Source organism: Mesocricetus auratus, unplaced genomic scaffold (genome assembly GCF_017639785.1).
Source record: "Mesocricetus auratus isolate SY011 unplaced genomic scaffold, BCM_Maur_2.0 Super-Scaffold_100003, whole genome shotgun sequence".
Lineage (NCBI taxonomy): Eukaryota > Metazoa > Chordata > Mammalia > Rodentia > Cricetidae > Mesocricetus > Mesocricetus auratus.
Window position 1 is genome coordinate 52,612,751 of NW_024429188.1, and position 27,127 is coordinate 52,639,877.

Genomic DNA, 27,127 nt, shown 5'->3' on the forward strand with positions numbered 1-27,127 from the left:
GAGTATAATACATAGAGTTCATTAAATGTTAGATACTTCCATGTAATGATGTAATTTGTAACCTCAAAGAGTTGATAAATATACACAGAGCACTTTCCTTTGGGAGAAAATACTGGGAAATACATGGAGAAAACTGGGAAAAGTAGTAAGAAGTGAGTTGTATGGTATAGCCAATTAAGACATAATTCACGAAAGAATAATACTGTGAGTTTGCAGGTGACTGAAGGCTTTGTGACATATCTATATGTTATTCATGGGTACAGATGTGAGTGTAATTGCCAACATAGACAAAAGCTTGGATGTAGGAATAAATAAGCAACATGGTTATTTATATGTAAAATAATTTAACTGTGGCCATATTTTGTTCTAATTATTCCAAAATTGAGAATTGATACAATAAATACGAATCAGCATACTTTAAAATGACATCTTACTATGTATTTTAGGATAAGATTTTAGCATATCCAGGTGTGTTTGAATCCCGAAAATGCCCACAAGAAAGGCAAAACAAGTGCCATTCTTATCATACAGCCGAGGAAGTTGAGGTTCTGTGTTTATGGGACTTGGTTAAAGTTGCATAACTACTTTTTTTTGTTTTTACGAGACAGGGTTTCTCTGTGTTGTTTTGGAGGCTATCAGTCCAGCCCAGCCTCGAACTCACAGAGTTCCGCCTGCCTCTGCCTCCCGAGTGCTGGGATTAAAGGCGTGCGCCACCACCGCCAGGCTAAAGTTACATAGCTATTAATAGAGTCATGCTTAGCATGCAGGTGTCCTGGCTTCCAGCGTTGTGTCCTTCTACTACACTATGCTGATTGTGCCAAAGCAGAGATGTATAAAATGAGACCTGATGCCATTTGACAAATATATTTGATATTTGTCTCAAGCAAGAGAAAACAATATAGAGCAAAAGTATAGGTATTGCTAGTTTTCAGATATGTTAAATAGAAATCAATGAGTTCCAGTTATTTCTGATCCTTAGAGGTCTCTCTTCATTGTGTACTTTTTTATTTCCCCAGGGGTTGTAGTAGTAGATGTGAACTAGAAAAGCTCACACATGGCAGATGCAGACAGAACTCCACTCATGATTTTCCTTTTTTCGATCTCTATTATTATTTATTTCTCCTGAGGTAATGTGAATTTTGAAACTCAGAGTTAAGAAAAGAACAAACTCCTGCAAAACTTTGCTGATGAGTATCATATTTTAGTCACAACCAAGCTGTTTTCAATGGTTTGTTTTAAGAACAAAGCTTCTGCTATAATATAAAAATCACTGCAAATAAATGCTATTATGTTCAACATGCTAATAAAAAACAGAAAATATAAAACAATAAATCTCATAATTGACTAACTATAAATGCATATCATAGAACAAGATAGATTACATATATTTATATACATATACATAAATGTACTTCTTAAGAGAATGATATAGATATTAAATTTTTTCCTCTGGTATCTTATACAGCAAATTTTGATCACAATAAAGCTCATATAGAGAAGAAGGCCTCTTTCCTTTTCTTCAGATGAATTTTGATTGTTTCTGTTCATACATGGGAATACCAATTGTCTTACTCATTAAGGAAGAATTATATTTTGGGTCAGGATGGAACTCCTAATAGGAACTTCAGTGAGCAAGAAAAACACTATTCTCTTTTGGGGACTTAAGTCAAGCAAGGGCAGAAGAGAACTGGAGACAAGCGGGCTTTTGAACATATTTACTTTCCTTAATTTCCAGATAGTAAATTGCATGCAGCCTATATGGCTATTTGGCTGAATACTGGTCTTTTCTAGCGCTTGAACATTGTCTTCCGGAAGATAGGGCTCTACTTTGCCTCGCTTGTCAGTACTACAAAGGAAAAGGCTGACAGTACATTTCTGTAGCTTCTGGGTCATCTCCAGGTTTCATCTGATGGCATGCATGCAAAGGCACATGTTGGGATGACTGATGGCTATTTGCTAATTCTAAAGCTATATTTAAAAGCTGGACTCAAAATCCTAGTTCATATCCTTTGTAACCCTTTTATTTGAAGAGGAAAAATCTTGATTTCACATTCAGTTTTGTAGTTTAGAACCACAAATACTTTCCACCTTCTGGTGAATAGTAAAAAAAACCCTCACAGTGATAAACTAAATGTTGAACACTTTACATTTTGAATGCTAGAATTTGTAAATGAGATATATTTAATAGTTTCCAAGATATTAATGGGAAACTTTATCTTTTAATTGTGATTTAGGAAAATACTTGTTAGGGAAATTCTTTTCATTGTTCTGCAATGGAGATGGATTTGAATTATTCTTTACATATTTCTTCTCCTTTCTCTGGCAAGGAAGCTTTCTTCTTGGGTATGTAAGTCATACTGGACAAAGAATGCTTTCTAAATGTGGACAGTCTTCTCCTAAAATTTCCGCCTGAAAAGAAATATAGCAGAGGGTCAAAGCAACAATTCAGTGCAGCTAGAGATAAGGTTATGACCACTGACTTCTGCATCCTTAGCACAGAATCACAGGGTCTATTTTCACTGTGTAGAAAGTGAAGGTGGATAGTTCGTTGAATATGATATGGCATGAAGCTAATTAAAAAGGCAGCTGTCACAACTATGATCATTCCTATAGCCTTCCTACGACTTGGCAGATTTTTCTTCATTGAATTTTTTAGTAAGGTCAAAATGATCATTGTGTAACAGACAATTATGATGACAAAAGGGATAATGAAGCCAAAGAGTAATGATACATAATGCAAGACCAAGACATACTTTTTACCTTGATTGTCCTGTGGAGGCTCAAAGCATTTAGTATTGTTTTTGTCATCTTGGTAAGATTTGGACATTAAAAATGGAGAACTAGTCAAAATCACAAAAATCCAAATTCCAATACACACAAACCTGGCTTTTTTCTGTGTAACCAAATTAATGTTCTGGACTGGAAAAACAATTGCAACACACCGAAAAAAGCTCATGGCTGTCATAAAAAAGATGCTACAATAGAGATTAACATACAAGGCATAGGTGGTGAGGCGGCACAAAATGTCACCAAAGAGCCACTTGCCTTTGTGAACATAATAGACCACACGGAGAGGTAATGTGCACACACACAGTAGATCTGCTATGGCTAGATTAATCATGTATACTTGGAAGGCTGATTTCTCATGATATGTTTTTATGAGGACATAGAGCACAAAGCTATTGCCAAAGAAACCCACAACAGAGATCATAGAATACATTGTGGAGTACACTTGATTGCGGAACTCGTCGATCGTATCATGGCATATGTTATTACTGGCAGAAGATACTGTCAGATTTTCAACGCCATCCATGTTCTCCAGGAATCCCTGCTTTATGCCTACAACATATGAAAAAGATCTTGTCAATTAAGCTAGACCTTTAAACTGTTGGGCACGTCAATTCATTTCCCATACTTTCATGTGTAATTAAAATATTGAATAGATTTTTATATTCTTTGAAAATTTCATACATATATGCAGTGTATTTTGATCATGCCCAGCCTTCACCTCATCCTCCAGGATCCTCTCAGCATGTCTCCTTTCAAACTTGATGTTCATTCTCTCTCTCTCTCTCTCTCTCTCTCTCTCTCTCTCTCTCTCTCTCTCTCTCTCCCTCCCTCCCTCCCTCCCTCCCTCCCTCCCTCCCTCTCTCTCTCTCTCTCTCTCTCTCTCTCTCTCTCTCTCTCTCTCTGTCTTTCTCTCTCTGTCTCTCTCTCCTCCCCTCTCTCTCGTAACCCACAGAGTCCAATTAGTGCTGCTCACATGCACATCCACCACAGCTGGAAGCAATTGTCAGGTTATGAGGAGAGAGTCAGTTGAACTTTGCCCCAGAAGGAAGGCTAGGTCCTCCAGACCTGAAGAAAACTTTTTCCTCCTTTCTCATCTATGTACCCTGAAAGAATTCTTAATTCCCAAGACCTAGGCAAAATATCCCCCTCATATGGTAAATTGTACTGCTGTAGTACTATTCCATAAAATTTCCCTTCAAATCAATTTGCTTTTTTACTTACAGAAAACAACTTTAAATATACTAGTTTTACATATGTGAGTGTTTATGTGTGTATCTATTATCAGTCATCATCATCTAATTCCCAATGTATTGCTTTACAAGAGCTTCAAGTTCAGTTAGTGGTTAAAATCTGCACAAACTTCTTGATTTTCTCTAAAAGAGAACTATGTAACATCTTCTGAATGCAAGTCATATCCAGGGAAAATAATTTAGTTCATTTTGGTAAAACTCACTCCTGTAGGAGAGATTCTTAATCTGGTACTAACTATTTAGAACCATACAACACCACAGCAGGAGAAACATAGTGGCTATAAAGTTATAATAATGATAAAAAAGTTCCAGAGTGGTGAAATTTACAGTTGAAAAATCTGTACCATAATTTAAGGCTTTGAGGAAAGATGTGGTATAATAAGTCTGAATACACTTGTCAGATGAGGAAATTGTTGTAGCTTTTTCATTCCTGTTCTCTTCTCAAACTTGTATTCAAAGCTTTGAGTTTAGAGATACAGAGTTCTTTCATAGCAAAAGATTATTATTTGGTCTATCCAATGGCATTCCAGCAGCTAGTAACCTGATTAGCAACAGCTAGAGATGAGATATCATAGACATAGTCATTTCGTCAATGTTCTTTTGCATACTTATCAAAGAGGAAGCAATTCAATACTTAGTCTTTTATTGATTTGTTGACTTTTATATAGCTCGTGCTCTCTGGTAAACAAGGTGTCTGGAAGAATGCTCAAGAATTCATGAACTACTAGTGTGGAATAGGATGAATCTTGTCTATATAGTGGAGATAAGAGAGCAGGCAGCTCTGGTACTTGCTGTAGGTGGATAGAACTTGACAGGTTCCTAGCCAGGAACAGTTTCATCTGCCGTTCGTCTGTCAATCTTGCCATTCATCTATTTATATTTTCTAGCATTTAAAATGCCATTTTCACCAAAAACTATTGATATAAGATTTTTAACAATGAAGAGGAATAATTCTAAGGCTATAGAGAAAAACAGCCCACCATTCCTAATGTCTGCATCAGTTTTCAATTTGTGCTCCAGGTTTTTTCCCTGTTGGTTCTCTGAATTCTGGTAAAGGAAAGGAGAGTTCCCCAAATTAATCCAGTCTTTTTTGCTGTACTGTTTTAGGTATTTTCTTCAAACTGAACCATTTTATGCTATGAGGCACTAGATGGTGCTATTGAGATTTTTGAGATAGTTTTCTCCTTTTTAGTTTTATTCACAATATTTGAAAAAAAAACAGCATGCTTTTAAATATGTGTCTATAGTACGATATACAACACCATGAATGATGATTTGATATCTGTATATACTGTAAAATGACTGCCACTACACTAGGAAGTTAGTTAACATTTCCCTCTTAAGCTCATCTTGGTGGCACATTTCTGTAATTCCGGCATTTGAAAAGCTGACTCAGGGAGATGGTGGATTTGAAATCAGCTTGGGCCACATAGGGAGACCTTGACTCAATCAATATGCAGACCAAATCAAAAACACACCCACCACCCCATTTCCATCCTGTTTTATTGTTCAGACTGAATTGCACCTTCTCTCATTGTCCATCTAAAGACATTTCTATCTTTGGAGAACTCCTAGAGAATTTTCTTTCTGTTTGCGTATCACCGATGTGTTATCTTCTCTTCCAGACTCTCTGGTTGATAAATAAAGCAGCACCTTATATGGGACCAGTTACTCATCTTTGTCCATAAAAGCTTAATGTTAACTGGAATGATAGAAACCTTACCATTTGAAAGTACAACTATCCATTTGAAATCGCTTAGCGTGACCACACATTGCACTACAATTTAAAGTATTTTCAACCTTACAGACTAAAGATGCTGATGTAGACAAATTGCTACCTAAAGTACTAAGATACCAAATTATAAAGCTTAATTATAAGGGTTAAAATACCCATACTGTGGATACATAAATTATTTGTTTGTCCATTGCACATTACAAATATGTTTGAAATTCTCAGCTGCTTGAACAAAAGATGCCAAATAGAGCTGATAACATTTAAGAGTACACAAAGAAATGAATGGCATTCAATTCCATTAATAACCAGCAGAGCTCTTTGAAACAGAATAAACTTATTTATAAATTTCAGTATTCTGGTTTGATTCTTTTATATATATATTATTTTTAAATTTAAATTTAAATTAGAAACAAGGTTGCTGGTTTGATTCTTATTTACATACAAATAAAGATAATTATAGACATTAAGCCATAAAAAGAAAATTGTGGAATCTTCAAACAAGGGGCAGAGATCATTTAGTGTAAAGCAGCCATTTCATATATAATGACATGAAATGTCAGAGCAGCATTTAATTAGGTTTTATATAATTTACTGTGATTTTCCTAATGATCTGACCCCCTAGGAGATGGGCACAGAAAGTTCCTTTGGAAGCCTATGATTTCTTAAGACCCAAGTCTGCCTTCAAACAGCTCACAGTTGGGGAAGGAAATGGGTGCTGAGGAGTAATAACTCAGTGTTTGGAGAGGTTGTGATAAGTTTAGTAAAAGCCACCTTAGCCCAAAGCAAATGAATCACAAATTGATTAATGGAAGAAAGCAGTAAGCACAAAAGGTGTCGACTTTTATTTCAGTACAGATGATGAGGAACATTACTTCCCTGAGAAAACTGAAAATTGAACAGGGTTCATTCTGAAACTGGAGCCATACCTCTTTCTGGCACCGCAGTACCTTCACAAAGTTTCCTTCTTATTGTGGCCACTGTTCTTATGTTGCAACGTCAGAGTATGCTCACGCTGAAATCATAGATTGCAAATAGGAGTTAGTGACCTCAAAAGCACTCCGGAAGGGTCATGGGAACTTAGCAGCCTTAAATACAGGTCCAGAGTGCACATCAAAGCTACACCGACAGATTTAGGGCTGCCCATTGGCTTCCATGGCTCCTTGTTTTCCCTTCATCCTTTTTACATTCCCAAGGGGAGGGGTACTTGGAATAGGGACCATGAGTGGTTACAGATGTTTGCTGATGTCTGCATTCACCTTTTGCACCTAAAGATGAACATAATGTTATAAAACATTTCTTCTTATGAAATCATATTTTCTCTATAAAGATTTAATTATAAAGTTCAAAGAGGGAATAATTTGAAAATTCTCATCCAAGGACTTAGTTTACTAGGAATAGGAGTTAGAATATTAAACAAAAATTTCTTAATTTGCTTGGAGCATAATGTTGTTTGAAAGAAATGGCTTAACGGAGCTTGAACTAGCTCCTCAGAGTCATAACAGTACTTGTATTTGGTCATTAACTTCACATATATACTTCTGGAGAGCAATAATTTTAGAGTCTTGAACACTTGAACTTTAGAGGTATGTGTCCTTTCCACATAATTACTGCTGCGAATCAAAGAGACACAACAAATATGTCATAAAGTAGTAAAGAAAGACTTTCCTGAGGAAGTAGCATCCTGACACTTCTCAATCTTTGTTGTGTTATAGTGACCCTTATTCTTGTCTGCTACTAAGATTCCCCAGAGGCTGTCACTTTTTCTTTATGTGTGGTCCCAGTGTTAATAAAATAAACACCTTCAATAAACACCTTCTTCCAGTTTATTTTTATAAAGTAGACACAGGCTGGAACTTTCCAAAGGAAATCTACTGACAAAAAAATGAAAGTAAAAAAATGGAAGTAAAACAGAAAATAAAGGAAATTCAAAGATATAAAATATGTTCACCCTGTACTTAGATAGCCACTTTTCAGAGCGTCTCCAGCTTTCTCTCCCTCTTCCATTGTCTCCGTTCTCCAGGTAAGGAATCAACCCTCGAACCTGCTATAGTCTAGGTCAAGTGTCTGTTGCTGATTGAGAATTACTTGGAGTTGGCTCTAAGATTTTGTTAATCAGGTGGTAACTGTTTTTTTTTCTTTTTTGTATTTTCCATGTCTTAACACACTGATAAAGATACACTAAATGAATGTTAAACATATAAAATAGTTTCTGTCCTAAAATTATGTAATTCCACTCACCTGATCTAGAAAGAAAATTAATTTCGATGCTATCAGATTTTTGTTTAAACAAATCTAGAGTTTCTCCTTAGATTGCTTCAAAAAGGAAGCTTATGAATTTCTAAAATGCATATATGAGAAGTATAATCTTACAAATCGAGCATATTAAGGAGTTATTCATTTCTGTAATGGTTGTGCAATTATAATCTAGCCTAGCATTTATATGCACAAATGAGTAAGTGTCACATTGTCTGGGACATAGTGTAGTTTTTTTCCCCTCAAGTTCACAATTGCGAGGCAATCCATGTTCTTTGAATCCCATAATTTAAAGAAACTGGAATTGCCTCAAAATTCTTTGCTTTGCATATAGCAGCCATTCGGTACTCAGTGACCCCACAACCTGCCACACTTTCCCTTTTAGTTTGCCTGCAGACTCCTGTTTCTGATAGCCAATATTAGATGCTGCCGTTTTTAACCATATGCAGGAGACGTGTTTAAGTAAAAGAATAATTGTGTGTGTGTGTGTGTGTGTGTGTGTGTGTGTGTGTGTGTGTGCTGGGTATTAAACTCAGGCCCTTATCAATGCTAGGCATGTATTCTACCAGCAACCTCAACAGTATCTCTCTCTCTCTCTCTCTCTCTCTCTCTCTCTCTCTCTCTCTCTCTCTCTCTCTCTCTCTCTCTCTCTCTCTCCTCTGTGTAGTATATACAAATGCTGTATGTGTGATGTATGTTTGGAGATCAGAGGAGGATACCAGGTGTCTTCTATCAATCTCTGCTTCATTCTGTTAAGGCAGGGTCTCTCACTGAACCTGGGGATGTCCTTTTTTGACTGTACTGACTGACCAGCAAACTCAGACAATCTTTATCCGTCTGTCCCCAGTGCTGGTGTTATAGACATGTGTGGCTATGCCTGAGGTTTTACATGGGTGCAGAGGATTTGAACTCAGGTTCTGATGGTTGTGTAAATGCTCTTACCCAATGAGCTGCACTTCCTAGCCCGGAATATATGATTCCAATCAAATAATTTAATTTTTTTACTTGTCTCATGTTTAGTCAACAAAATTTATGGAGCCCCTATTCTTATAAAGGAAAAGGTATTTTCCTACAAGGGAGAGAGTAATTGCTTGTTAGACTTTGAATACATTAAAAGCAAATAACAGAATAAATTAACAGAGTAAATAAGAGAGCTCAGAAATATTGAAGAATACAAGGGCCCAACTTACGGGCTTAGCATTTTGTAGATGTGACACACACACAGGGTGTGTGTGTGTGTGTGTGTGTGTGTGTGTGTGCGCGCACACGCGCGTGTGTGCATGTGTGTATGTATGAGTCAATTATGTATTATTTTGACCTAAGTAGTCCCGAGGGTGGTATTTTCTACTAAATGAAATGGGTGCCTTTTTTGTTTTTAGTAAAACAAAAAGTCATTGACCATCTTAACACAATCTAATATTTCTCTCCTCTGATGTGGGTATGATGCGATATGCGGTTTGTGCTTTTTTGATGAGATTTATTTATTGCTTTGTCTTAGTCATCTGTGATCACTCAATATAATTCTCATTATTATTCTTGCTTGAGTTCCACTAGCACAGAGCAGCACGCAAATCTTATTAATTTTATATTTCCTGCTGGACATAGTAGATAGTGCATTTTAAATATTGGTTGATTTGAGATAATACATTTTACATAAAATTTTATTATGAGTGTTGAAAATGAGAAGGAATTCTTGTATGGAGAAAGACCACGATTGGAAATTTGAAGGTCTGTGTGCTCACGGACCTGGATCATACCTCAGGCTCTGGTGGGTGATTAATTAGGTGAGCTTTGGAAAATCACTTCCTCTCTGTCAAAATGTTACTTGTTTGCAATACAATAGGGTTAGATTTTATGACCTCTAAAGTTCCTTCTAATTTATTATTCAATATATCTGTAAAGATCAGGGCTATTTTTTTCTGGAGAGCATGTAATATAAGTGATTTATAACTGCAATGAAGAACACGGACATGAATTGTTTGCAATCTTGGTTGTATTTAGAATGTACCAGCTTTCTAAAGTCATCACACTAGTTCTAGATATGTTGTGTTTTTTAGACTAAGCGATAACTATTATGATGAGAAGTTGCTCTACTTGCCAGGCCTCACAGATCCCCTCTCTGTGCTTACCCCTTTTAAAGTTACACTTCTGGTTCTGCTAGTATGAAAATAGCTTTAATAACTCGTACTTGTATATACGTTGTCTATGTCTATACACTGAGCTTTCTAAAATATACTGCAAGATTACATACATTCACTCTATAAACTTGAAGATAATTCTGTAAAGCAAATGTCATTGACAGCCCAGTTTCACAGTTGGGAATACCGAGGCAAGGAGAAAAAATTAGCTTTGGAGTTCATTAAGCTCTGAAGTTATTGTTGTTTGTTCCTTTTTATCATCTCCTGTATCAGGTGGCCATCTTGCTTAATAACATGGCTCCAGGGTTCTAGGACCAGTTATTTTATCTACCAAGATCTTAGCAGTTGCTTGAAATCTACTTTGCACAGTTTATAAGAAAGAGGTTTGGGTTTCTGGAAAAGTATGTCTTTTCATTAATGTGGGCAATATTTGTTCCTGGGCCTTTAAAACCTAGATAAACAAGTCATTTTCTTTCCATGTAAAAAAAAGGTTTTTTAATTTGTTTTATTTGAACTAAGTGGAATCAGTGATGTAAAGATCCAAAATTTCACTTAAGACAACTGTTATTTCCTGTGTGTTTCTGGAAAAATTCTTAATCTTCTGGGATCCAAAGTGCAGAATCAGGTCATCCTTTTTAGATAATTTTTGAGTTCACATGCTTAGAAGCAAGCAAACTTGCTCTTTTCTTCTGAGTGATCAAAGTTGCCTCTGACATCTTTGCTGGTTGTCAGCTGTATCTGACTACCTTTGGATATGTTTCTTATAAGAAAGCAAAACTACTTTGATGAAATAAATACGATCAAAATAAACATTTTTGTGTTAAAAATGGTCATGCAATGTATTTAGCTTGCTTAATTGAAACAATACATTTGTTGACTAGTATCTTCTTGTACCCCATTCCCCCATTCCATGACAATTTCTTTCTACCCTGTGAATGTGACTGTTTTTGGCAATTTGTGTAAGTGGAATGATACAGTGTTTGTTTTCTGTGACTAGCTTACTTTACTTAGCCTAATGTCCTCAGTATAGGTCCATGCTGTTAAAAGTTCCTTTTTTTCTAAGGCTGAAGTTTACTCTGTTTAATGTTTACACTGTCTTTTAGTTATCCATTCTTTTGTTAATGGAGGCTTTCAGTTATATTCTATATAACTGAAAAGTTCCTTGCTTTATGAAGGAAGGCTGTTCTTTTTATCCTTACTGGGAAGAATGCCAACACAGTCTCCCACTACCACAAATTATGCAGTTGAGTTTCCCATATTGGGGAAATCACAGGGGTCAGAACATCTGGACTGCAACGGATGAGTCTAGCCCTGGAAAGATAACCTTTTTGATCACTGTATCTTCCTTGTCAGGTAAGTATGAAGACTACTTCTTACAGATAAGACAAACCACTCTTTTTTCAAGAAAATAGAAAACAAACCTTAAATTTCTAAGTAGGTAAGACAAATAGGCATGGGGGTAAAATTATAGTAGTTTTTGCATAAGAATAGTTCTACATTTGAATCATAGTTGCATCTATGCTTAGTTGTGTGATCTTGGGAAAGTTATCTAATCTTTCTGATATCCTGTTGTTACTTATGCAAAAATAAGATAACATAACCAAAGACAAAGGATTCTCTCTCTCTCTCTCTCTCTCTCTCTCTCTCTGTGTGTGTGTGTGTGTGTAAATGAGTATAAGTTGGGTCAAGTCTAAGAAGCTAGGAAGGAGATCAAAAGTGTAAAATAGGCAATGAGGAAGCAGGGGAGATTGGCAAAAGGATATATGGAACATCATCAAAGAGACAGGGAGGAGGGACTACAATTAGCGAAGGGGTAGTGAGGGATATGAGTGGGAAGAGAATCACTGAAACACCCTTTGACAATGTCATAATGATATTTAATATCTTTTACAGTCATTAAAAATAAACATTTAAAATATGACAAAGGAGCCCAAATAGTAGCAAAACCTGAGAATGTAGCTGCAGGTTACAAGGTGAAGGCAAGGTTTTGTGGTGTTGAAAGAAGCTATTGATAAAAGTAACAAGGTTCCACTAAAGAAGAACCCAAGAGGGAAGCTCACCATCCCTGCTCATGACAAACAGGTCACTGCTCATCTGAAGAAGTGAACTGTGCCATATGTCCCCGAGCGTGACAAACAAAGTAGTACAAGTAATGTGTCTCTCAGGTACACTTAAAACCAGTTAGCTGTTCTTAGTGGATAGGGTAAATTGGAATTTAGCCCTGTGGCTATGTAAAGAAATGGCACATGAAAGTTAAAAATTGCATTAACATGCATTGGACTTGATTGGCTTTGCCCTCACAATTAAAACTGTGTGGTCTAATTATAAACAGAGTAAGATGAAATGCCTGTTGAAGCTTATCTAAATTACTCCAAACTACTAGTTTTATTAGTTTTACTAAATGTACTGAGATCCAACTAAGTTTATAATGGCTAGGGTTTGATACTGATTCTCTAAATTCAGCTTTATTCTAGAAAGAGGTTTATACATAGTCACAAGATAAGTTATGCTAAATGCTAAAGCGTCCTAACTAGAAATAAGTTTTATACAGACAAAGCAATTATCTTGGTTTAAAACTCTTCCTCTGCATAACAAAGCATTGATATCTGGTTCTTATTGGTCCAGGAATAACACAGCAACTGGGTTATCCCTAGCTACCTCTTGGATAAAAGAAAAGAAAGGAAATTACCTAGATGTTATCAACTGGTTGGTGGGGTTAGAATTCTGAATAACTTTGAAAAACTTAAATGAATTACTAAGACTGTTACTAAGACTACTAGCAAGCACATTTATGCAATTTGTTAAATAGTCAAGAATGTGCTGATTAGAGGAAGGAGGATAGGAAGGAAAAGGAAGAAAGACAGCGAAGAGGATATGAGGAGGAGGCAAGTGAGAGGAGAGAGGGGAAGGAGAGGAGCATGAGAAGGAGGCGGGTAGGTATGGAATGCAAACTTCAATTTGTTCATAAATCAGAAATTCAAAATTAGTTGTGATTAACACCATACTCATCACAGGTTCCCTAATATCAGAATCTTTTGATAGTCTACAGCAAGAGTATAAGTCTCCCTCGGTGATAATTTTTGAAAGAATTATAAATGTGTTATCATAATATCAAACTTGCTTCTCTAATGCATATTCTACTATAAAATTCTACTCAAAGAGTAACTGAATAGTGTGTCATGCTTTAGGAATTCATGAGAATACAAGACCAGACATGATCACAGAATGAAACACAAGGAACATAGCAATAGCAATAAAATGATCCCTAATGACATGTTGCTATACCTATAGACCAGTGCATTGCTCAACGTTCATGAAAGAAACTTCTTTCAACTAGATAGCGACAGAGGGTGAGAGACTTTGAGAAACTCAGCCTTAAAAGGATATCTTTATCAAAACCTCCTTTTCAAGGGTTAAAGATCTGTGCAAAAGAGATTATAAGCATGTAAGAGCCAGTAATGCCTGGGAATCCAGCATGGGACTGATCAAGACCCCCTGAATGTGGGTGTCAGTGAGGAGGCCTAGGTAATCTATTGAGCCTTGGGTAGTAGATCAGTATTTATCCCGGGTATACAAATGGACTTTGGACTCCCATCCAACAATGAGAGATGCACTCTCACCCTGGACCCTTGTGGGAGGGTCCAGGCCCTGCCCTGGATGAAATGACAGACTATGGACACCCCCATGGAGGGCCTCACCCTCCCTGGGGAAATGAGGGGATATTGGAGGGGTTGGTGGGAGGGCACGGGAGGAGGGGAGGGAAAGGGAGAGTGACCTGGAATTGACATGTGAAGCAACCTTGTTTCTAATTTAAATTTAAATTTAAAAATAAAAAAAGAGGGGCTGGAGAGATGGCTCAGAGGTTAAGAGCACTGACTGCTCTTCCAGAGGTCCTGAGTTCAATTCCCAGCACCCACATGGTGGCTCACAACCATCTACAATTCAATCTGGTGCCCTCTTCTGGTATGCAGGCAGAATACACACATATGTATGTAATAAATAAATAAATCTTAAAAAAAAATAAAAAAATAAAAAAGAATGTAAAAGCCAGAAGTGGTGGATGACTCCAAGGACACAACTTTTCGAGACAGAACAGGACAGATACACATATGAACTTGCAGAAACTATGACAACATGCACAGGACCTGCACAGTTCAAATCAGAAAAAGTCCCATCCCTGAGAAAGGGAAGTGGACACAAAATCACACCCATAGCCAAGGAACTATTTGGAATTGATGCCTGCTGGGAAAGGGGAGATCAGTTTTGTCCAATGGAGTGTCACTGTGATGTCAACCATAACCAGGAGTAGCACAAAACAGACTTGGTTTAGTTTTTAGCCAACTTCCTGATTTACATTGGTATTTTAACCCCCCAAAGAACATTAAAGTTAACAGAAAGGGTCTGTAAGGAGTTATGGGAGAGGGAAGAATATGATATGACAATATTGTGTGAAAAATTTTAAACAGAAAAGAAAAGGCATGAAAATTATGTTTCCACACATTGCAAGGTGAATGAGATCACTAAAAAGCCAAAGAAAAAGAAACACATGTTAGAATATTGAAAATAATCTCAGCTACTGAGTGAAAAGGAAGCTACTGGAAGAGGCTGTAAAAGATGATTTGATATCTATGAATGTGGAAAAGAGACTGGAGTGGGGGAGTTACAAGTGGGGGACTCAGAGTAGTAGTAGGGTGGGGGGAGATATGTGGAGGGAAAGGAGGATCACTAATTTATAGTTTGTTCCAAAATGTCATAATAATATTTAAAACTTTATATGGTAATTAAAAATTAACAATTAAAATTGTTTGTTTGGAATTATGTGGCCAGAGAGTCTAAATTGGGTTCCTTCCCTAGGAGTTTGGGGAGTCCTGTGGAAGATGGGGAGGAACATTGTTGGTGTCAGAGGGGATGGAGGACACCAAGAGAACATGGCCCACCGTATCAACTACGCAGGGCTCATATGGGCCCACAGAGACTGAGTTGGCAAGCATGGGACCTGCATGGGTCTGCTCTAGGCTCTCTGGGATGTATTGTGGCTGTTAGCTTGGTGTACGGTGGGACTTAACAGTGAGACTGCATGTGACAATGACTCTTTTGCCTGCTCTTGGGAGTCTTCCTCCTGTTGGGCTGTCTTGTCCTGCCTCAATATGAAGGCTTTGCCATGTCTTATTGTATCTTGCTTTGTCATACTTGGTTGTTGTCTCTTGGAGGCCTGCTTTTTTTTCAGATGGGAGACAGAGGGGGGGTGAATCTGGGGAGGAGCAGAGAAAGGGGAAACCGTGGTTGAGGTGTATTGTATGAGAGAAGAATCTATTTTCAATTAAAAACATCTGTTTGGAATGAATTCATTTTTATTCTTGATTAGAGATAGAAGAGCATCCAGAGAACATCTAATTGAACCCCATTTTCTTTTTATTTATTTATTTGTTTATTTATTTTTCAGTTTAAAGTTAGATAAGAAACAAGGTTGCTTCACAAGTCAGTTCCAGGTCCCTCTCCCTTTCCCTCCCTTCCTCCTGTGCCCTCCCCCCAACCCCCCCATTATCCCCTCATTTCCCCAGGGAGGGTGAGGCCCTCCATGGGGGTGTCCATAGTCTGTCATTTCATATAGGGCAGGGCCTAGACCCTTCCCCAAGAGTTCAGGGTGAGAGTCCACCTCACATTGTTGGATGGGAGTCCAAAGTCCGTGTGTATACTCGGGATGGGTACTGATCTGCTGCCCAAGGCTCAATAGATTACCTAGGCCTCCTCACTGACACCCAGATTCAGGGGGTCTTGATCAGTCCCATGCTGGATTCCCATCCATCAGTCTGGGATTCAAGAGCTAACCCTTGTCAGGTCAGCTGTTTCTGGGGGTTAAACCAGCCCAGCCTTAACCACTTTGGTTATCAGTCCTCCCTCTCTGTTACTGGTTTTCTTGAGTTCAGCTCAGTACTTAGCCGAGGGAGTCTGCCTCTTCTTCGATCAGCCACTAAATGAAGTTTCTGTTTCCCAGATTCTCTGGCCATAGGATTGTAGGCTGGCACTCTCCAGATCTATGTCTAAAATCCATTTATGTGAGAGTACATGCCATGTTTCTCTTTTTGTGACTGGAACCCCATTTTCTTTATGTCCCAGAAAGACAAAAGCATTTCTGGAAGTAGCAGAAAGAATTAGTCACTAAATGTGGACACCAGAATGGTCTGGTGATCCTCTATGGCAGCACATGGTAATGTTTCAGATGCCTCAAGGTGTTGCACTAAGCACTTATGCATAAGACAAAGCCAGTACTTATCCTTTCAAGGGTGTCCACTGAGCTCTCAATTCAATTTGAAGAACTATTGAGTAGTACAAAAATATTCCATTTTAGCCTCATAGCCACTTTCCCAGTGTTTGTTATATGGACAGCTTATAAGCATGGTCTTGTGACTAGCTCCACTTGTCTTCGGATTTCTTTTCCTTTGCTCATGCCACATTGCCATATGTGAAGTATTCTTTGTCCACATCTGCATCAGATGTAATTCAAACTGCCTTTAAGCCAATCTCTTACATCATATCCTCTATAACATACTTCTCTATCCTTTGTGGTGATACACTAGTTATATTAAAAGATACTTTAAGCCTCCAAAACAATACAGAGAAACCCTGTCTCGAAAAACCAAAAAAAAAGATACTTTAATAGCCACTTAATATATATACATTCTCTGTTAGGTCTTTCAATGGAAGTATATAGATACACAGATAAACAGGGCATGCCTAAAATCCTAAAACTTGAAAAAGTGAGGAGGATTGTGAGTTCAACTCCAACATGAGCTACATAGTGACTTCCAGGCCAACCCAGGCTACATAGGAAGTCTCTGTCATAGAAGAACAAAACCCAAACAAAAGAAAATGAAACATAATAGAATACTTTATGAGCAGTGAATGCATGTTAGAAAAGGCCTTCTAAAAGAGAATGGGAGGGCAAGCAATGAAGAGAAGGTAGGACGAGTGAGGCACAACTTGTGAACCAGCCTGGCATGTTTAGAGGATATGAAAATTTGATTGAGCTGAATTGTAAGGTGGCAGGTTATTTGTATGTATGTGTGTATATTTGGAAGTATGTGGCTGTGCTCAACTGGAGTATGAGGATCAAAAGTGAGAAATCAATTTGGGGAATAATGCAGGAACTAGGTCACAGAAAATTGATAAAGGTCCTGTATACTATTCTAGAAAAGTTGAGTTCATCTTGTAGGTAATGAGAAGCTACAACGGGATGCAGACTGAAAAAGGAGTACCGACAAAAGAAAAAAATGTCTAAGTATGGCAGTTGAATTATGACTTACTGTAGCTGAAAGTGAGGCCAGTAGGTTCAACCATATTGCAAGTTCCTTAGAAACAGGGGTTGCATCTTCACATTTCCTCTTTCAACTGCTAAATTTCTCATTCTACTTCCCCAGTTTCTCTCTTGAGTGGTTAGCAAAATCCTTTGCATTTACAAAAGAAACAATGAATGGCTGCTAAGCTTCTATGCTATACCTTCAAAAGAAACGCATGTTATTATTATTATTATTATTATTATTATTATTTTGGTTTTTTGAGATAGGGTTTCTCTGTATTGCTTTGGAGCCTATCCTGGCACTCACTCTGTAGACCAGGCTGGCCTTGAACTCACGGAGATTTGCCTGCCTCTGCTTCCAGAGTGCTGGGATTAAAGGCATGAGTCACCAATGCCCGGCCCAGAAGTGTATATTATTAACTCATTTATAGACAATATACCCGTTGTTATTCTAAGAATTGTTACTAGTTTGAGTCGAAGTGGTTTTTGAGATCATGTTCCAGTGGAACATGTAGCAAAACTGAAATTTGGAGTTGGAAATAGTGTGGTGATGGTTTGCTCAAGAACACACAATTAGCCCAATGTAGTGGCACACACCTATCACCCCCAGCACTCAGGAGGCAGAGAAAGGTTGGTATATGTAGAGAGATCCAGGCCAGCCAGGGGTTACTGTAGTTTCTTTCCCACCAGGTACCGCAAATGCCTTGCTCCAACTCTGTCTTAATTATTAACCCAATACCCTGTTTCAACAAGCAATCAATCAATCAATCAAGCAAGCAACTAATGAGAAAGCCAGCATACAATGGATCAGAATCCAATGACAACCAGAGAAATTCCGCTTCCAAACTACTGCATCCATCTTTATTGTTTCTCTTAATCTCATCAGCAAAGGGTTTTGCAGATGGTCTATTGAGGTTATCACTGTGGTTAAGATCCGCAAAATGCCAACATTTGTTTTTCTGTTCTTTTTGTTTTGTTTTTGAGACAGGGTCTCACTATGTAGCCCAGGTTGGACTCAACAATCCTTCCATTTTAGCATTCTGAGTGTTGGAATTACAGGTATGCTCCACTATGCCTGGCTCAGTTTTCTGGTTTGTTTTTTTCTCCTGTGTTATTTATCAACTTTCATGTGGATGACAGAAATTTCTAAGCAGCAAACTACTTTTTTAAACTCTGGTCTCTCATTTTCAGCTGCCTATTCAGCTACTATGCATGGATCATTTGACTTTTAAAAATTTCAACCATCTCCCCTCTCAAGTTACCTCTCCAAGTGACTTTTCTGTTGTCTTTTTTCTTTATTGTATAAGTTGCTTTCTAATTATGGGTGCATAGAATCTAGTAGTCATAGTTGATACCGCCCCACCCTTATCTTTCATCAAGTCCTGTTGAGTTTTATTTTGAAATACTTGATTCTGTTTTATCACCTTGATTCAAAACATTACTCCTTGTCTCCTTGAAGACACTTGAACATTGGATCTTTTTGTATTTCCATACAGCCAGAGATGATCCTGGGAGTTTGAGACATCATTGCTTATACTTCAAGGTTTAGTTTGAAGTTGTCCCCTATGAATGCATCCATGTACATGTTCATGTATGTCATCTATCACTGTGTGATAATTATTTTTTTCTGAGTACTCTTATTTGCATGACTACTTAGGCAGATAATGAGCCCAACAATGAGAGTGAGTGTGCTTTATTCAATTTTGCTCCTTTTCCTCCCAATTGGCCAGTTTCAGAGGGGTAACTAAAGTTTTGAGTTATTTTTTCATATTAGAGTACTTAGCTTCTAAAGGTGGTATCCAGGGTTAGAGCAAGAGTCATATTTTTGGAGTGGAAAGTGGGTGACATTGTGCAGGAATATAAATAATTGTGCAACGTGGAGATGAAGTTTGGATGCCTCTAAAGGGGCAGGGGCTATTAAAATATTTGAAAATATTTAAAAACTTCAGAGAACCATGAGTTCAAAAATTGGCTAGGTCTGAGGCTGATAAGAATCTAAAGATCCAACGATGTGTTTGACTATGAGCTTGGGTGAGGCTGATGATGTGTGTTTTAAAATAAAAAACAGAAGAGATCAAAAGATTAAATCAGTAGCTGGATGCAGTTTTGTAATTGTTTTGAGTTCAATGTTTCCTCAAGACTTCCTTTACCTTTCTAGTAAATGATGGTCTGTGTGTGTGCTGTTGGAGGGTTGCCAGTGGGGTGGGGTGGCTAGGCTAGGGACAAAAGAGAAGGGGAAGTAGGGGAGGCTGGGACTCAGGGCTTAGTCCCTCAACAGATACTTCCTTCATTTCTGCTGGGCAGTTGCAAGGTCTAGGTATTATATTCTGTGAAGGTGCAGCTCAGTGCAGCCCCAATTTGTTTGAGCAAGTTCCACATGCCCTCTTCTTCTCCATGTAGCTTATTACTGTGACATGAAAAATACTGTAGTGTTGTTGAACTTGTAGATATGAGGTTAGGGATTGCAGGGATCCTGGTGTATTATTCTTTTGATAGAGCAGCCGCTCACTAATATTTGTTGGATGGATATACAAACTAATAGGAAGACCAACAAATATGAGTGTTTTATAAACTGAAAACACTATAGAAATAAAAGTCTTATTTTTTCTAATCATACAAGAATAAATTCAGGTTTTACCTTCTGATACTGATTTTGACTGCCTAACTCTCAATTCTTGCATTTTGTACTTATGTAATTATGCCTATTGTTGTAATTATTATTATTGTAACTATGCCTATTATCTACACCAATAATATAGCCATCAATATTTTAATATCACACATTTAATAATATAGGAATCTTGTGTTTCTAGTGAAATCTTCTTGGGCCGGAGAAGAAAAACAAGTTATTGTTTTCCTAAGCACTATGAGCTCAAATCCTCATTCTAGTGTTTGCATATATAAAAGTATGTAATAAAAATGCCTATTGATTGTTTGGAGCAAGATAACCCATCTTTCGTAAGGGTTTATCTACATAAAATCAAGCTATAGCTTACGATTCCATGGCTTTTCCCTGTGATAATAAAAGATCTTGTGTCAGGGACAGAATTCCAATAAGTAGTTTTTTTCCTCTTTGTATTTCCAAGGTTATAGTTAGTAGCATTTTTGCTGCTATTGAAAGCTCCAGGTATGCTGAGACTGCACTGGTGACAGCTCTCAGATGTTGCTTTAGCAAGAGCTTTTTTTCTTTAAGAAGATAGGCAGCTCTACTGATGGATAGTTGGAATGCAAACACAGGGCCCTAGGAAGCTCCAAAGAACCTTAGGTCGGGCATTCAGAGCTGAAGATACTGTGTGTCTCATTGCATACCGTAGTCAGATCATAGCTGTATGTAAGACTTAACCAGAAGGAAAATGCAAGACACAGAAAGGTTATAGAAATCTTGATGAGTGTGTAAGTGTGGGTATGTGATGGTAGTGGTGGGTACTTCTATCCCTTGAATGAATGCTAGAAATATGTTACAGAAAATCTGCATGCTTTTAAACATTTTGCCAGGACTTAAATTGTTCTGTGCCAATTAACAATAATTTGGAATCCCTTAATGCTGTGGCTACTGCTCACAGTTAGTTCTTAGTCATGCTCTTAACCTCTTAGTATTTGGACCTCTGAGTCTTGGAAGCAAAACTGTCTGTTATCACGGAAATCATTTGCGTTAAATAAAAATTCAAGTTAAGACTAAGCGTAAAGGATAATCAGCTTGGAACAAAAAGCTGCTTTTACTCGTGCACAAAACCCAGAAACTTCGTAGGAACATTGGAACAAGAACATAGGATGTGTCAGAGTTGTGTGAGTATTGTTATTGCTAGCTCAGCTTCGTTTAGCCTGTTTTCATTCATGACAGCACAAGCATAATCCTATGCAAAAACAAAGGCTGCTGATCTGATAGATGAGAAAGCTTATTCAGTCTTAGGCTTTAAAACTAAAAATTTTGATGCCAAATTATAGTTTTTACTCCTTTTTATAGATTGGGATTTTATGAAAAATCAAAAATCAAAACCCAACCAACCAAAGAAACAGAAAATTAAACAGACGAAAAAGCCCCAAGTGAACCCGAGACTCCTTAAGTCTGTATTTCAATTCCTTTTCTGCCAATTATGTTAAAGTGGAACCTCAAATGTTTGGAATATATTCATTCCGCAAGCATTAAAATAAAATAAAAAAATGACATTCTGTTCATCAGAAGGGAAACCAACCATGTTGTGATAGCATGAGGTGGAACACAACGAATAAGACTTAGTTGCAGTGCAAACTATGTTTAAATAAGAGCCCTCTACCAATCTATGAAGATTTCTGAAAAGTAAAAGTAAATGTAATTTGAGGATGTTTTAGGACTATGATTGTAATATGGATTAAAGTACTCATGATGTCTGTATTTATCTAACTGGATTAAATGGCTTCCTTTATTCCTCTATTGGATTTTTCTGGGGACAAGGATATGCCAGTACTTGCAAGGAATCTGCCAGACTTTACAGTAGTTGAATTTCCTTACTAAAGACCAACAAAGTGGCACTCTGCCTTGTAAATCAATCTCTTTTGTAAGACTGGGTAGTATGATTGTCTCAGGTGTTTGCTCATGCTAGAAAACTTTTTCTCATCAGTTCTTGAATCACACTACATAGGTGTTCACATGGCCAGAAACCCAGATGACATTGAGGCAAGGAGTAAAAGCAGCTGTAAGGTGTTTGCATTTTACTATGCAATATATTATATATATATACATATATATATATTGTATGTATTTACTTTTAGAAAATGTTTTGTATTATGACTAAATGTGGGGACACCAGACCTTGAGCAGAAACCCACTTCCCCTTCGGCCTGGGAACAGGCAGCTGTGAGATAATGTTTACTGAAAACAATTCAGTGCTATAAAGCTCTTGATAGGGCTCAGATAAGGGCTCCCTCACTGAAACACCATGACTTTGACACCCCCTACGGCTAGATGCTTCTTCCTGTCCCCCCTGCTGTTTCTCCCCCCCCCCATTCTGGGGCCGGAGATTAAACCACCAGCCAGGAGGGTGAGAAGTCTTGGAGAGTTGTTGGAGAATTGTATGTAGATGGATGGCAGAAGTCCTTAAAAAGGGAAGCGTTTTTTTTCTTGGAGAGAACTCTCCTCCTAAACTGACTTGGAAAGCATAAAGTTTTCTTAAAGCAACTGACCAGTCTCTGTGTCATCTATCCCGACCACCCCGCTACATTCTCGGATGCAGGCTGCACAGCAGGTGCGACAACTAAACTACTAGTTATACAGATGTTTTTAGGACACAGTAGTGGAGTACTTGTGTTACATTCTGAACTTAATGTAAATTTTGATACTTAGCTACTTTTTGAGACAGGGTTTCTCTGTGTAGCTTTGGATCCTATCCTGGAACTTGCTCTGTAGACCAGACTGGCCTTGAACTCACAGAGATCTGCCTACTTCTGCCTCCTGAGTGCTGGGATTAAAGTGCGTGTCACTACTACCCGGTGATACTTAGCTTTTGATTGTAAGAATCAGCAGGGTTTTTAATTTTAATTTTTTCTTTTAATTAGAAACAAGCTTGTTTTACATATCAATCCCAGTTCCTCTCCCTCCCCTCATCCTCTGCCCCCCAGCCCTCCCCTATCCCATTCCCTTTCTGCTCTCCAGGGAGGGTGAGGCCTTCCGTGGGGGATCCTTAAGACTCAGCAGGTTTAATGAAGGCAGGTTAATAAAAAGTAGTATTATCAAACAAATACTTCTTAAATGCTATTTTATTCTCAGAATTCACTCTGAAGCATACAGTTACTGGCATGAACTGCTAGTGGCAAGCCTGGGGACAGATCACACCAACAGGCCTTTGCCCTGCAGGTGTTGTATAGAGAATAGAAAGTAACTAGCTCTACACTCTCCCACATGCATTCAGTTGTGTAATGTGTTTCTGTTTCTGAATTGAATGAACTTTAAGCAAAACTTTTGGATGATGACTGGAATTGTGAAGTTGCTATCACTTTTGTCATTGTAACAGATTTGGAAAAAATACCCCTGTCTTTATCATAGGGCATTTTATACACAAAGAAACCAAGATGTGATGATATTCAGTAACTTGTTAGAAAGAACACAACTGGCTGAAAGACAAAGTCAAAGCTAGGATGAACTTTCAATTCTCTGGCCTCGATTTCCTCCTATTGAGGTTTGCCATGGGACAGTTTGGAGAATGCAAAGAACTTATGAATTCAAGCTGGATAAGACCTTGAGGCAGACATTCCCAATGTTTGTTTATGTTAGAGTATTTAATGGTCATTTTTGTGTTCATAATGTGTATGAGGCAATATGCTAGTTATTGCTGGGTGGCAGAGTTAAAAATAGACTTGTTAGGGAAGAGAGAGAGAGAGAGAGAGAGAGAGAGAGAGAGAGAGAGAGAGAGAGAGAGAGAGAGAGAGAGAGAGAGAGAGAGAAAGAGAGAGAGAGAACAATGAAGGACATATTTGAGGGGCTGCAAGGAGGAAAGGGAAATGACGTAATTTGAATTTAAAAAATAAATAAATAAACAAAAAATAACCTAGTACCTTCCCTTAAGAATCTTGCATTTTTGGGAAAAGGATAATGTTCTTTTTGTAGGTCACATTCCTGTGGACTCTCTTCTTTCTTTTGCCTGAAGATGTAGACACTGCCTATTGCAGTCTTTGACTTACTCACTGAAAATATATTTTGAGTTTTTATTACTCTTTCTTATCATACTTTATAGATTTAACATTGGGTCCCTTCTCTTTTATCTGTCATTAACATCCTGGGGCCATTAATTTCTAATAACCCATAAGACATTTCTCCTTGGATTCTTGCCATCACTTCAAACTTAAACGTCAATACAAGAACTCATCATGCCCTACATTCCCATATTTATCCCAGGTTACCTTTTGCTACAAATAGCATTAACACCAGTGCCTGCTTTCTACAGTATTAATATTTTGGAGTTGCTTCTCAGTTACTATAACAATGTCTGTAATCTAATCTCTTCCCAAGTTCCATTTAGTCTTTCTTTTACAGCGCGATTGAGTTCTTAGTCATCTCATTTTCAGTATCACCAACCTAACCTTGAACTCTTACTCAAAGTTCCTTCCTGTTATTTTCCAACCCAGTCAGTTCACTGTAGCCAGGTTAAGATTCTTGGTGCATCCCATAGGTATTAATCTCACTCCTGATGCTATTTTTGGTACCAGAATTCAGACACTGTAGTATTTTAGCCATTTACCACAGGCAAACTTATTCAGCATAGTCTCAAGTTTTGTCTTCTTTCTAAAGCTTTCTCCATGCAGTTTATATTTTACCTCTGTACTTACTGGTTTAATCATCTCACAATGTTACATCCTTTGTGTTTTATAGTCATAGTAGCATTGTAATTTCTCCTAAGCACAGGGGCTATATCTTACCTGCTTTTGATATATAGGTCTTTGTTTCTATTAGTTTGAACAATACTTGATTTATAGGATTATAATAAATTTGAGATATTTTTATAGGAACATAAGAAATAGTAAAATAGGTTAAAGTAACTTAGGAATGTAGCTCAATGGTAAAGTAGTTGCTTAAGCATGTTCAGAAGCCTGGGTTCAATTCCCAGCATTGCCCTCCCAAATACAAAAGCAGAAAGCAAGAGAGCTATGCTAATTGAGAAATTATTACAGTTGCCATTAATGTCATCAAGGCCCCAAAGTTGGGCATGTCCCTTGAGTATCAGTGTTTTTCCTTTAGAATTTCTCATTGTCAGTCCATGGTACCCCAAAGGCCATTTGTAAATCTGCGGGTCATAGACGAATTTTTCTTTCTTCTTTAGATAGAGAGTTTATAAGTGCATCAAAAGTTTGACTAAAGCTAGGAGGGAGCAGGTAATGGGGATTGAAAATGGGTAACAGTAAATTAGGAAGACATTGATATGGCAGGTTCAACCTTGCCCCAATCTGTAAAGTTTAGGTTTTGATTGGTTGGATCATGGCTTAGATTATTTTTGTAAGAACTGAATGACCAGCATAATTAGGATTTTCAGAGAATGGGAAACAGTATTTTTAAAAGAGATAGATGTAAATATATATTTAATTTGGTTTATTTCCTACATAGGCACAGATAGCTTTTAGTCACAATTGATGTATTAATTGTAAAATAATGACAGGAAATGAAATAATTTTTCAGTGATTTAAACTTGATGGCACAGATATGATAAACTTAAAATTGTGTAGGCACAAATTTTAGTTAAAATACACTGTGGTCATGGTACTTTATAAAACATTGTAGAATGTTTTGCTATCATTCTTAAAACACTCTACAAACAAATCCAAGTTATCTGCCCTCTAAATATATGGTAGCTTGGCCTCCTTGATTCCAAAACAATTGTAGAGACAGGGATTTAGATCCACTGAATTTAAAGAGGCCGTGTCTGCCTGCCTATTCAGATACCATTGAAACTGCTAAGAAGAAAAATGCTCTTGCCCCAAGTGTTTGATTAAATCCTATGATTTCTTAGCTCTGTTTTAACCTAGTGTGTTTTATTCTAAGTTACAAAGTAGATCATAAGCATTTCTTCTATTTATCTGCAGCTGAGAGTGCTTTCTTCTTGTAGTCTTCAGTCAACCTGCCAATTTCTAGCAGTGCAGTCTGCTTCAAAGAAATTTCTTAACCTATTTGAGTTTCTTTTTTCATTATTCAAAGTGAGGGGGCTGGAGGAGGGGAGAATGAGAACCAGAGTGAGACTGAGGGAGAGGAGGGAGAGGGGGAAACATCCTGCCTCAATTACAGGATACTAAAAAGTTCATAAACTTGTGAAGGTTCCTTGTGAAAAGTCTAGGTCAGCCTTCAACTGTTCTGTTTATCTGCAGCAGTCTCTGTACTCTTTCATTCCACATTAAAGGCAGCTACTACTGCACTAAGAGAAGCTCCAGTGTAGCCTTAAAATGGGAGCTTAAGGTCTATTTGCACTTCTGGCTGAAGCGTAAAAGGTGCTGGAGGCTTGGGGAGTGTTGCCTCAACAGTTTGACAGTTTGCCTTACTGCGCCAGCAGCAGAGGCAGTGAGCGACTTGTTGACAGGCTGATTCGATGATCAGATCTCTGGCCAAGAACCAAAAGCAGAAAGAATTCATATTAGCAGCCTAATTTAAAGCAGATAAGGCAGGGCAGTTACCCCCAAACTCTGAGGTGTTAGGTAGAATCTGCCATCAGTTGAACTTTACTCCAGACACCCAATTTCCTTACCTGCTGATTCCAAGCGTCACAGTTGGAGGCCCTTTCGAGTTTGCTCCCTGAAACTAGAGGCAAATCTTGAGAAAAATCCACCCTGTTAGTCCTCTGGAGAGCTAGCCCTGGATAGGGAGCTGCAGAAGAAATCTGGAGACTCTGGATGCTCCACTCCATTCACAGGGCGCCTGCTCTTCAGGAAAGTTTCTTTCAAGAGGAGAGAGGTCAGGGCATGGCACGTTTGCTAGCCAATATATACCGATTCTTCTTCCTCTTTCTGATTAGTCCTCAAACTGCTTAAACCACGCCAGAGTTTAGCTTCCCTGGTGAAAAGTGGGGGCAGGGAAGGAACAGAGAGGGAGGAAGAATAGAAACTGGAGACTTGCAGGTTATACGTATAAATGAGTGTTTATCTCTAGCCACTGCAATAGAATCCTCAGGAAGTCATGCAGCAGCTCTGAGGTGGGAAGTAAGGAGGAGGG

The 27,127-nt window shown here is 37.9% G+C and overlaps 1 protein-coding gene and 1 non-coding gene across 2 annotated transcripts; both read right to left on the reverse strand.

Annotated features, from left to right (window-relative positions):
- Positions 1–965: 965 nt before the first annotated feature.
- On the reverse strand, positions 966–27,127 carry Cysltr1 (cysteinyl leukotriene receptor 1). The gene is made up of 3 exons (XM_005085945.4): positions 26,664–27,127; positions 6,702–6,787; positions 966–3,339 (listed from the first exon to the last, which is right to left on the reverse strand). The coding sequence occupies exon 3, from the start codon at positions 3,311–3,313 to the stop codon at positions 2,291–2,293; it is 1,023 nt and encodes a 340-aa protein (XP_005086002.1). The 5' UTR covers positions 3,314–3,339; positions 6,702–6,787; positions 26,664–27,127; the 3' UTR covers positions 966–2,290.
- LOC121140116 lies at positions 11,365–11,527 on the reverse strand. Its single transcript, XR_005876948.1, has one exon. It is a non-coding gene; the product is annotated as a U1 spliceosomal RNA (small nuclear RNA).

Excerpts from the sequence above, each read along its gene's own strand:
- Cysltr1 (XM_005085945.4), bottom strand. The coding sequence starts at position 3,313 with ATGGATGGCGTTGAAAATCTGACAGTATCTTCTGCCAGTAATAACATA.